We start from the raw sequence: 12,932 nt of genomic DNA, 5'->3' as shown, positions 1-12,932 counted from the left end.
AGGAATACATTGTATTCTAGCTGAAAAGACAACTGTCTAACTATTTTTTGGCTTCTCAATGCAATCACGTTTTAGTGGAGATCTGCTACTGTTTGTTCCAGCTAAATCTTTATGCTACTGCTCTGTTAAAAAGAAAAACCCCATTATTTTTTCCTATATAAATTTGTTTCTCCATGTAAACAGATACAGTCTGGGCTGAAATTCAAGCCTCATAAAATTTCTTGCCCTTTCATCCTAACCTTTATAGAAAGAGATAAAACTATCCTAATTCCACTTTATATTATGTATCGCATAAAGTAAACTGATTTCAGTAGTGATAAACTGTGCTTCTGGTCAACTTATAGACAGTTCTTCATTTCTTCTTACAAAGTTAGTTCAGACCCGAGTTCCCACTGCTACCCGCTTGACTTGAATGAAGATTGCAAACATCTGAGCCATGGTGGTCAGCAGAAGTGAGTAATTTCAAAAGCAACAAAAAAAAATGTAGATGGCAATATCTGCTAGATAAGTAGATTTGCACACAAAACCTACAAAAGATCTCCCAGCTTTGTGATGAAAGTGAGCTACACAGCTGCCACTTGAGTTCACTTCACACAGGGCGCTACCCTCCCAGATGCTGGTGCAGCACCAGGCACACAGTGCTACAAGCAGCCAATGCTTTGACCATCTGGAACTGCTGGTGATTCTGCTGTACCTTCCCTGGGATCATTACTTGGAAAGAGCTTGAAACTCCAGTCTCAGAGGGCCCACACACTCAGAACAAGGCCAGAACTATAAACATGCTAGGAATCTGTAAGATGGTGCCTGCTTACCTTTACCTTGCTACCATTCAGAGGCAGGATATATCTAGCCATGTAATATTCAAACTCCAGTTTAAAAAGAAATGAAGATCTACAGAAATGACCACGACATACGTTATGGTTGCAGAATGCTGCAAGAAATCACTGCATGGGAATGCGTGCTCAGAGTGCAACATGCAGATTAAGTCTTTAGTTGTCACTAAATTTCAGATCCCATCGTTCTGATTCTTTAGGTTAGGTCAGAATAATTCTGACACTGGTTTCAAAATAGACAGATCAATCTGCTGACTGATATAATAAGAAAAATTAAGAGGCAGCAAAAGCAAGGATCCATCGATGTATTCAAAACCACCCCGCGTTAGAACATCAATCTGAGATCATCCAGGAAAGCAGATGAGGGTGCTGGTTTATGTTCCAAGAGCAGAGACAATAGAGGAAGGAAATAAGAAAGTTGATGAAACAAGATTCTGCCCGAGAGAGCATTAGCATATCAGTAAGAGAAATTAAAACTGAAAAATTCAGGGTCAGACAACAGAGGTAACAAAAACATTAAAAAAAAAAAATCACATCTGCTTGAGTTTCTGTTGCACTGCAATTGAGACAACTGACCAAAGTGCATCACTGATGATAATCAGAAAGGAACTAACACAGAAAACCCCATCACTACTTTCAGTTGCTTAAACACTCCACATTTCTGCTGACCGCTAGACCCTAATTTTTTATTTTCTGGTAGCAGAGAAAAGCAAAACACAGAAGCTACAAATCTAGAAGTCCTAATCTGCCATAACATTAATCTTGAAAATTGAAGTGCTGATAATTGAAAAACGAAGCCAACAGAACCTTTTTCCCCAGTGTGTTTATGCAGGTGTGCCGTCTGGTGGAGATGTTTCATTTTCTTATGTCAAACCTCAGTGATGGATTATTATTATTTTAAAATACATACCAAGATTCAGTGGCAGGTTTTCAAACTCCTGAAAAGACTATGTGAAAGATACTGCCTACAGATCAGTTATGCAAACAACCAGGGAAGCCCAACAGCAAGGATCTGAACATCTCAAACAATACCAACTTCATAAAGAAAGTTACCTTCAAGTGTATCATCAATTTATGATCGATGGAAGCAACCACAAAACATACAGTATCTGGTACAAGTTATAGCTGAAAATAAATATCTCCAACTGGGAAAGTGAGATGTAATTTTAGGATGAAGGAATTTGCATCTGACTGTTGAGACGTTAACAGTCTCTTGACTGACCTGCAACAGACTTCTGGAGATCACCTGCAGGAGTGCTATACCACCCTCCCTCTACCCTAACAAAGAACTGTAAATGGACTCCTGAGGAAAACTAAGAATGGGGAAAGCATGTAAATCCTCTCTACTAATCCTCTTCTTGCCCCTGTTTTCATCTTAGGAATCTAGTGAGATGGATTTCATTTCCTTGAACTACTGTGCATGCAAGATAACCTTCTAGCACAGTTCTGTCAGTGATTTCATCCAACTCATTACATACAGCACTAAGCAGCACTGATCTTCATTCTATGCTCCCTCGTTCTGGCTCTAGGGAGGACAGCACATGATCAATCACCCTCCATCTTTTCCACACTATTTATGACCTTGTACATCTCTGTGACAAAGTTGCCGTGTAACTTCCTTCCACCAACACATTTTTCTCCAGAATGAGAAGTATCAGCTTACTCAGTCCTTAATAAGAAGTTATACCAGAAGTTAGTATGCAGTTTCCTTTATTGCCCTCTGTGAACCTTTAACAATTCTAGCATCCTTTTTTGGATGAAGAACTGGAAATGCATGTAGCATTCAAAAGACAGAGATGACCCAGACACCAGTACATAATATGCCATTCTTTGTTCTGCTTTTGTTTGTTTCTAAACAGTTCTAACAAAGGATTTGCTTTAGCTGCTCTTAGTGCTCTTACACCTGAGCTGCTATTTTCTTGGAACTATCTATCACTTATGTAAGTTCAAAGCCCATTAGTTCATGCGTGAAGATAACATTGCTTTATACCTCCTCTTGACATCTGTGAAGCACTTAGTGTACACTGAATCTTATCTGCTACTTTACTGCTTTGTCACTGTCTCTCTTAAAAATTATCATTCAGTGGATCAGCTCTTGTCCCTCCTGCTCTGAATATCTTCGTATAGCTGTCAAAACTTTGCCACCTCACTGCTTGTCCTCTGCTGCAAATCACAAGTGATTATGCTGAACATCATAGAACTGTGGTACTCTACTGGTAGCATCCCATTTGGTAAGGACCAGCCACATACTGCACTTTTTGTTTTTTAAACTCATTGCCACTTATGCTACAGCTATATGGATTTCTTTAAAACCTCTGGTGAGAGATCTTGTCAAAAACATTTTAGAATTGAAACATTCTACATCATACAACAAGCAGTTTCAATGGGAGCAGACAAAAAGCTGATTAATTTTCAGTTTCAAACAAAGTAGGAAAAATTTACCAATGATAATTGCTTGTTTTAATCTTACCATCCACCGCTTTCACCTGTGCCTTGACCTAGGCAATAGAAGGGCACTCTTCACAAAACTCAATGCCAGATTAAGACATTTGTGCGTTAAAATATATGTGGCTTCCCTCTATGAATCTTTATTTCTGATCAAAGGGAAGCAACACATACACTTTTCAGTCCTTTAATTCCAGAATTTTCACAATCGATCTTGAAATACAAAGCTGGAACCTTCTTGCTCCCAGGCAAAGAAATAGATAAGCTTACATTCTCTTTTTATTGCATCTTACATGGTTTAAGAGATGCAACGGTTTCAGAAAAAAAAGGCATTTGTAAGGTCTGACCTTTTGTATTAGGAACTGATCTGTAATTCAAGATGACAGTATGCCCTGCACTGAGCAGCCTTACCACACCTGCTCCACTGGAAATTTCAGAAGCATTTCTGCTACAGAAAGAAAAAATTCTAAAAAACTAAAAAAAAAATATTAAATGCTTACTTGGCTTTAAACGGGGAATCGGAGATGGTATTTTTTGCTTCCATCAAACTCTCGTATTCCTTTGCCCTGGAGGAAAAAATAGTAATCACTTATCAGTTGTTGTCTTAAGCATACATTATGCAATACCAGCAAGATAATTCTAACCTTTGCATTTTTTTCTGTTTCATAGTAGGTTATGCCATTTTTGACAACTCTGCTTTGTCGTAATCCATTCAGATGTTTAGCTACTGGCCACTATTACCTCATTATTATTATTATTTTAGTGTAACATCAGTACACAAACAGTGAATTTAACTGACTTTCAAAACAGTGAGAAATGTTACAAGCAATGTATATGATAAAGAACTGTAAAAACTGTAAGAACTGTAACAGAAAAAGAACTGTACAAGCATATCTCACTGTAAAATTACCTTATTTGATGAAAACATTAGTAATTTAGACAGGTGGTGCATATCATAAGAGTACAAGACATAATGTGTATGGAGTATTTTGTTCATCTACAAATACAGGAGTATTTTTAATGAAACTAATAACTGTTTTGTGACATTGTGAGTCCTGCTAAGCTTACAGCACAGAACGTAAGTACTTCCACTAACAGCTGTTGGAAACAAAAATAGGACCTTCTAAACACGTTGCCTATTTAGATGCTTGAAAGTATTTATACTGGCCATACACCAAGGAGCAGGAAGACAGAGACAAGACTGCTTTTTCACCACTTGTTCTGATTGCAACCAGTTTAATTTAGCAGGTGAAAGTTATCTCTAGCTCATCAACCAGTACTGGATTTGACTGGTAGTCCTGTCAGGTTTTCTAACATTTGGCTATACCCAAAGGAAAGCCAAACCACGCACTCCAGTGCAACAGAAAAATTAAATCCTCAGAGACAGAGCCCTGTGAAGAAATATTCAGCAGACAGCAAAATCACCTGGCTTTTAAATATACACGGCCTGTTAAAGTTGCTCTCTCACTTCCTAAAGGAAGGCCTCAAAGACGCAACACAGACTGAGAGGGACTTCATGGAGATGCACTGTTCCATTCCCTTGAGGTTCTGGTGATGAACAAGTACCACCCCACTCATGGCTAGAAAGCTATTCACAAGTGCTGAACTTCAAGCATGCTGGATGAACCCCTGATTAAATACATGATTTGTCTCTATCAGTAGTGCCTATAGGAAGCCCCAAAGGAAGGTGCCAAAAGTCCCTCAAGACAGAAGTAGAAAACATTTGTCTCGGGGCAACTTTTACCCACAGTGTTTCGTGCTGATTTCCAAAGCTCCTGCATACTGGCTGCTGTTATTTGGTATTTCTGTTTTTACAAATGTCCTACTGTTCATTCCTCAAATGTAACGTTTTGATCATGGATTCCAATGGGAAATGTGTTCTACTGCTGCGCTGCAAAAACAATTCAGTAAAGCTTTAATTTCCACCAATTCCAAAGCCTTAATTACTATCTTATTACTTCATTTACTATCTTAATAGTAAATATCTATAATAATATCTCACATCTTCCTAAACAGCCCCATTCTTTTAAACTTCTCTTCATGACAGCTTTTTGTAGTTTTTACTCTTGTAATCTTTTCCTGTGTTCAACCCAAGGTCCTTTGAGCTACAATGTTCTAAGTTATTAAAAATAAAATCAAGGTAACAAAGTGAAATTGTAATTGTGATTGTAAACACAACTGTTAAAGGTCTTTACTAGCCTGTAAATAACACTCCTTTTCTTTCTAGAGTTTAGATATCTTGTGTAAAGCCTGAAAGTTTCAGTATTTCCCTCAAATGCATCTACTCCACATTTCTCTGCTTTTTCTTCACCCAAGTGGATCACGTTTCTCAAAGCTCTAAGATTTTCCCTCAGCTTGCTTAACCAAAACAAGTTGTGCCACATACAAATATCGTTACATCAGTACTTGTTCTGATTTGTGGATCATTAATAAAGCCATTAATCACAACTGAATTTAGTATTAAACATGAAGGTGAGATTCCCTTATTAACCTTTTGCCTTCTTCCCTGTCTCTTAGCCAGAAACAACATATTTTAGCTTTGAGTTTCCTACAGATGAGTCAGTCAAACGTGAATAATCACCTGCAATATCTGTTACTAAATGAACATGACTGGAGCGCCTTCAATCCATTGCAAAGCACATCTCAACCGTGTGTACCTTCCTCCTTGGTAACCACAGCTCTGTTGCTGGAGGTTAGCTTTCATCAGGCCTGTTTGCCACGTGAAGCATTCTCACAGCAGCACACACAGCAGCGTGTTCAACGGAGATAATTTATTTAGCCATATATCACGGGTTACTACAGCACCAGTTTAACAGCGAAAGGTTATAAATATTATTAATAAGACTAACAAAACTTCTCAACATATCTAATAACCCACTGATCACAATCCGTCCCCTCATTCACCTTTGCCCCTCGTAGCTTTCATATTGTTACACTGATTTAGGAGCCAGGAGCTCAGGGGAGCAGCAGGAACCTATTTTAATGCAGTTACTTATTTCTTTCCCTTTCAAATATCACAGCTTCCTAGAAACTGAAATGAATGCATGAATGTGTAATTTTAAGTCTTCAGATAGAGCAGAGTTTAGTACCACTATTTCTTGTATTTCAGAGAAGAGGGACAGTTGCAAATACGTGCTAAAACACAGCTTTATGGATAACTGCTCCCAATAAATTAATTACTAGAGACTTCCAGTTTTGAGCTGAATCTGTGCTGTAACTCCCAACTATGTGGTGGCATCACTGTTCAGATTGTTGAGAAGAAACATAGCAGACAGAGCTTAAGTATTTCACTCAGCATTTCATATCATAATTCTGAGATTATTACTTTAATCACTTTAACAATCACAGAAAATTCCAAGATAGCATGCGCCCACAGAGACCATTGAGTCCAACTCCCATCTCCAACACAGGATCATCCAAAATTCCAGCTGTACATCTAAAAACCTGGCAGCTCAGGGCAGCCCATTCCATGCCCTCCATCCTGTGGGGCAAAGCCTTTCCCTAACCCTCACCTGGCCCTGCCCTGGCACAGCTCCATGCCATTCCCTCATTCTGCTCTGGGCTGAGCAAACTGGGATCTCTACTCCTCACATCTTCCCCTATATCCTTCACCATCTCCATTGCCCTCCTTTGGAAACCCACTATTAGTTTCACATCCTCACACTGTGGTGTCCAAAACTGCACGCTGTGCTTGGAGTGAGGCCACACCAACTTATCATAACCTCCCATCATTCTCTTTTTATGGAAAACCATCCACCCCACCATTAATAAAGCTACAATTCGGGTTGTCCAGGCAGTAGCTGCCCTTACCACACCTATCACTCAACTGTAGAAGGCAGCCAAGTTATGCATAGCTAAAACTCACCTCCTAAATGGAATTTTTTCCCCTCATCAGCTTTTTGTTTGAAATTCCCCAGAACAACCTTTGTTTCTTTCTAGCATTGCACATCCTTATTAGCAAGCCTCTTGGGTTAACACCAGAAGTTTCAAGTGAAATTGTGAATTTAGCTTCCATTACCTTCTTGGACAGCAATCTCAACAAAATGTTTTGTCGCCCCTTTTTTTATTTAATTATTTTGTAACTCAACTAAAAACAATCTTAAGTGTGCATTTCATGTGTTTCCAATTCAACTCCTCCTAGATTTTGAAACTTCCACCATTTTTCATTAGTATATCACTTCTGTAAAATCACAGAATCACGGAATGGCCAGGGTTGGAAGGGACCTCAAGGACCATGAATCTCCAACCCCCTGCCACACGCAGGGCCACCAACCTTCCCACCTAATGCCAGCCCAGGCTGCCCAGGGCCCCATCCAACCTGGCCTTGAACACCTCCAGGGATGGGGACGGGGCATCCACAGCCTCTCTGGGCAGCTGTTCCAGCACCTCACCACTCTCTCTGTAAAGAATTTCCCCCTGACGTCCAACCTAAATCTCCTTTCTTTCAACTTCAAACCATTTCCCCTCGTCCTGCAGTTATCTACCCTTTCAAAGAGTTGATTCCCCTCCTGTTTGTAGGCTCCCTTTAGGTACTGAAAGGCTGCAATGAGGTCACCCCACAGCCTTCTTTTCTCCAGGCTGAACAAGCCCAGCTCCCTCAGCCTGTCCTCATAGGGGAGGTGCTCCAGTCCCCTGATCATCTTCGTGGCCCTCCTCTGGACCCTCTCCAGCAGCTCTCTGTCTTTCTTGTACTGGGGGCTCCAGACCTGGATGCAGTACTGCAGATGGGGCCTCACAAGAGCAGAGTAGAGGGGAACAATCACCTCCCTGTCCCTGCTGGCCACCCCTCTTTTGATGGAGCCCAGGATACCATTTGCCTTCCAAGCAAATGATGCTCCCGTTACTCTGCTTTAATTAGAATTCTTGATGACGGCTTTGCTGACTCACCCAGCAGTCTGAAACACCAGAATTCAAAACGTTCTGAAAAACCTTTTCATCAATTAAGTGCCAGCGACAAGTTATTATTTTATATAATACCCTTAGCTCTAACAAACCTCAGACTAAATTCAGCAGAAGGAGCTCTTGAGACAGGATTAAAATCAGACCCAGTAACTGCATTAATTCAACAGGTAACATGAATAAAAATCCATCCTGACCAATCAGAAGCTTGGGAGTTTCCCAATTTCAGTGTCCTCCTATGCAATGTTCAGACAGTGGATTTGCTCATCCGTGGAACAAGAAGAAATGATTAAAATTGTAAAATTGTCTTTTTGAAGACTAATGTGCCATTATTATTAACAGTTAATATTATTAACAAGCTAATACAAAATCTCACTTTCACTGTGGATGTAAAAATGTAGCCAGCTGTTTTTCCTCTAATCTGCAGCCCTTCTTTAATTAAAAAATATGACAAAAAAAAACCAGTTTATTTCAGCATCTGAGAAGTATTTTTAAGAGATAAATGTAAAAATACATTATAACGTTAAGTAGTAGCTTCAGCCAGGATCTATTCAGCTATCAAGACTGACGCTGCAGTTCATGATATAATGCCACCTTGCATATGTCACCGATTTGGAGATGTCACTTTTTCAGCTAATAACAAATTGCAAGTTTAACAACTCACTTTCCATTCTGAGATATTTTAATCTTTCTTCTTGTTGTGACAGGCAACAAAAAAAAAAAAAGATTAAATTTAGTCAGGAGATTTGACACCACGGCAGGCTGACTTCTATTTGTTGATTACTATTGATTTTCTTTGATACTTCATTTAAAAATCAATAGCCCGAAAGAAAAATAGGCAAGGTTTACACAAATTTAAACATGCTATTGTATGCTAGAAGAGGCTACAGTTTTGGCAGGGCACTGGCATCCAATTATGAGAAAAGCTCTTAACAGGTGAAACCAAGGGCTCCAGATCGATATTCAGTTTTCTTTCTCAATCAGAGAAAGTGGCCATAAATTAGGCTCATCAGTATTATTTTCAAGACACACTCAAAGCAAATAATTTAAATTTGGTTTCAGCCTTCTGTGGCATTCATAGTAAAGGACAAAAAGTACAGTTCAGAACAAAATTTAAAACAAGCAAACAAACAAAAAACAACCCCAAACAAAGCTTTACTACCTGGAGTTCATCCGTGCTTTTAACTTTTTGGCTTTCTTTTTAGTTTTTTGCTTCTCCTCTCCGTCTTTTAATGGCTCCACAGGAACAGAAGTCTCAACCACAATATCCACAATGTACTTTTTTAATGACAGGTGCTCCTGCAGAAAATTGAAATAATATTTCATCTTACTGCGGATCAAGCGGCCTGCAGATTATCTTCCCAGAAAACCACAGTGGAAAACATTAAAAATGCTACGAAAACGAATAAAAATTTTAGAATAAATGTTAGTTTAAATATTAGCTGCATTCCCTCTATTTATACTGTAGAAAAATAACATGAGTAAATGCACTTGAGAAAATTAGTAGCTAACCACAAAAACATGGTGGTGCCTATGTTGAAAATCAGTATTTTGTAGCTGAGAATTTGCTTTATCAAATACTGTTATTGTGCTCTGTTGAAGTTTCCATCTAAATACATGGGAGTCATTACTATTGAAGCAACCTATGTATTTTACATCACGATTGAAGTTGTAACTATCAGTTAAATGAAAGTGCCCTTCACCTACTGAAAAGAGAAAGTAACAGGCAAAGTAAACGTGAAGCTATTGGTCAAAGGAAAAATCTCTATTGCTAGGAAAAGTCCCACATGCTTAAGAGATCACTAAAGGTTTTAGACGGCTAAAACAATTTATCCTGCAAACAGTAAGAGACAAGATGCTAATTACACAACTAATGTGCATTCTGACACAAAATTAGACAACTTGAGACCAGATGAAGTCGTTAGATATTTAAAAGGTTTCCAAGAACACTCATTGTGTGGGTTAGAATGGAGTATCATTTTTTTGTTATTATTTTTTCCCTCCAGCAGCTTGTGTGCCTCAGTCCTGGAACTCATTCTTTTTTCTATTCTACTTCTTTTGCTCCATTCCTATAACACACTGTTCAGAAAACACAAAGGATTCAACCACCAGGAAATAGATTATCTCACACCAGAGATCATGGCTATTATAAAGAGAAACTGAAGAATTATTAGAAGTAGGATAGGAGAATAAATGTTGTCCCTCATGCTCAAGAAACTGTTATTTAACATATGAACTCCCAGTCAACATGCCCAGCCTTCTCCAAGTTGCCTTTTACAGCTACATGAAACCAGTGCCCAGATCTATCAGTGTAATTCAGTGCATTAAGTGAAATACCATTACTTTTCCTCTCATTAATGGATGTACACTTAAAGAACAGGTAAAAACTCAGTTGTCCATAGAAGATAAGTTTTAATTACAGTCCAGGTTTTACTTAATGCCATTCAAGAGAAAAGTCTATGTCATCACAGCAAGTGATTTTAAGTACACATTCTGTTTTGAGCTTTTAAAGATGTTATTAAAAAAAAATAGTTTCCTCCCGTATTAGATCAACCACAATGCAGTTCAAAATATGCATTTAAGATAAATATCATTTAGAGGTGAATAACTTAAAAGGTCATTCCCTCAAAGCTGTCCATAATTTGCACAGACATGCATGTTCCAAGAAGGAACATGGGATGCCTGCTGCACACAGTACTTTGCTCAGTTCTCTCAAGCCACAATTTATATCAGGTTCATTTTTACAAATAACAGTAAGCAAATAGTTTAATGCCAGTTATTAGAATATATTTGCTACATTTTTAATATAGGAAGGCTTATGTTTGTTTTCTAATAGAAAACTGAACGCATTATGAAGTATAATTCACTGCTTACTAGGATGATTTATCTGTTAAAATGATTAGTGTCACAATGAGAAGCTGTTATTCCTCTTTATTTATTATATATTCTTTAAATTCTATGGAAAAGGTGAAGTGTAACAAATCTAAAAACAATATTTTGCAGAAAACCTGTATTTTCTCTCGCTCATTCTTTCAGGGATTCAGGAAGATATTATGCCTCTTGAAAACAAAATAAATCTTGGTGAAACTCCCTGCAAGAAGATCATTTGGTGTTTGTAAAGCATTAGAACATGATATAACCTAGCAATACATACTTGGTCAAAACAGTAATAGAAATTTCTATCTTAAATCATACCAATGTAAAGTGAATGCTGAATTAATATCACACATAAGAAATCAAACACAAAAATCTAAGCAATTTCTGAAAATGCCAGTGCCTTTAACTTGGCTACACTGCCTTCTCTGTGTGGCTCCCAGCATACGTGAGCATTCTTCCTCAAAATATTGTTCTAGTGAACTGAAACTGTTTTAGTTATATGTGACAGCAATCTGAACAGCTTCTACAAGCATGCTTCCCAGTACTCAGATCAAATATTGCCTCCCCACTAATTATATGAATTAAATTTTAGCAGGAAATCCTTAAGGAAAAAAGCTCAAGGTACTTCAGAAGGCTGTCAGTTCCCTTAGTGCATAATTCAGTAGAACAAGAGTAAAACACACCAGCATCCAACAGGTCAGTTTGTAACCAGTTCAGAGTAGCATACAACATGAACCAGCACTGGGCTGGCTATGAAATTCCAGCTCACTTTTGTCTCCTCACAGAGATCATCCCTCAGCATCTACTCAAATAGCAGTCACTGGCTTTTCTCTTAACTTTCTTTTGTCGTAAGGCTCAAACTCCAGAGGGAATCAATGGCTTCAAGATTTTCAGTGCTAAGAAAATAAAGGACTCTCTTCTCAGAACAAGGTATCAATCGTCAGGGTACTTAGCTGTAGGCATCTAGAGGGTGCTCCCTTATTTTAATAAGGATTGTCTGATTGGATTGATACATACACCCCTAAACTAGCATCCCTTTGCATTGCTGTTTCCCATTAGTTTACATACATCACATCCTATGAGCAATACAAAGAACTGAGAAAAAGTATCAGGGACTAAAAAAAAAAATAAATAAATAAATTAAGGACTATTATTTGAATAAATGTTCTACATCCTTATTCAACACTGAAACTTTATATTTTTTTTTCCTTCCGTTATACTTCCAAACTATCTGCTATATCCTTCAAAGTGACTGTAAGAGCAAAAGGAAGAAAGTGCCCTTTGAAATGGACACCATATTAGAAACGGGGCACATCGTCTTCATTCAGGTGCAGTCAACCCAGCGTTCTACATGAGGGCAACAGCAAAGCCACCATCCAGCTTTGGACAGGTAGCACCAAGAGAGACAAAGAACGATGTCCCCTCTGCAGACACTCATTTTTTCCCCAATCTGCTCTGGGGCTTAACAGAAGATTTAGGGGAACTGCAGGGTTCAACAAGCACATTCATTTGTCAGCCTGTGGGGGCCAGCACAGGTCTGGCTGTCAGTGGCATGAAGGATGGCTACAAACAGTTTCGTTCACGTGAACTCAAGCACTTACATGAGGATATTTCTCAGAGTTCTCAGCTTTCAAGTGTGGCAGTTAGGATTAATATCAGACTTCATAGTTAAAGCTCATTCAAGTCAGACTAGAGTATTAGCATCTCGTGTCACAAAACCCATCACTTTCTGAGCGCACAGATCAAAGAGCAGGACATCACTGCGGGCAGATCACCGCTCAGGTGTGAAACAATAACGAAAAGCTCAGGATGCAGTGGCTGTTTAAGTCTGGGAAGATGGCTGCTGCCAAGAATGTGCTTCAGAGCAGTGCAGAAAAG

General features: G+C 38.7%; 1 protein-coding gene across 4 annotated transcripts in view; it reads right to left on the bottom strand.

Annotated features, from left to right (window-relative positions):
- Positions 1 to 12,932, bottom strand: part of SCAPER (S-phase cyclin A associated protein in the ER) — a 144,117-nt gene that overhangs the window by 73,254 nt on the left and 57,931 nt on the right. For all 4 annotated transcript variants that reach the window (XM_090148678.1, XM_031616350.2, XM_031616351.2 and 1 more), the window contains 2 exons: positions 9,340 to 9,476; positions 3,779 to 3,844 (listed from right to left, as the gene is read on the bottom strand). In XM_090148678.1, the coding sequence (XP_090004804.1) occupies positions 3,779 to 3,844; positions 9,340 to 9,476 (203 nt within the window). The remainder of the gene's footprint in view (positions 1 to 3,778; positions 3,845 to 9,339; positions 9,477 to 12,932) is intronic.

The sequence above is a fragment of the Phasianus colchicus genome, chromosome 12 (assembly GCF_987193195.1).
Source record: "Phasianus colchicus chromosome 12, bPhaCol1.hap1.1, whole genome shotgun sequence".
Taxonomy (NCBI): Eukaryota; Metazoa; Chordata; class Aves; order Galliformes; family Phasianidae; genus Phasianus; species Phasianus colchicus.
This window is presented reverse-complemented; position numbering and strand designations above follow the sequence as displayed.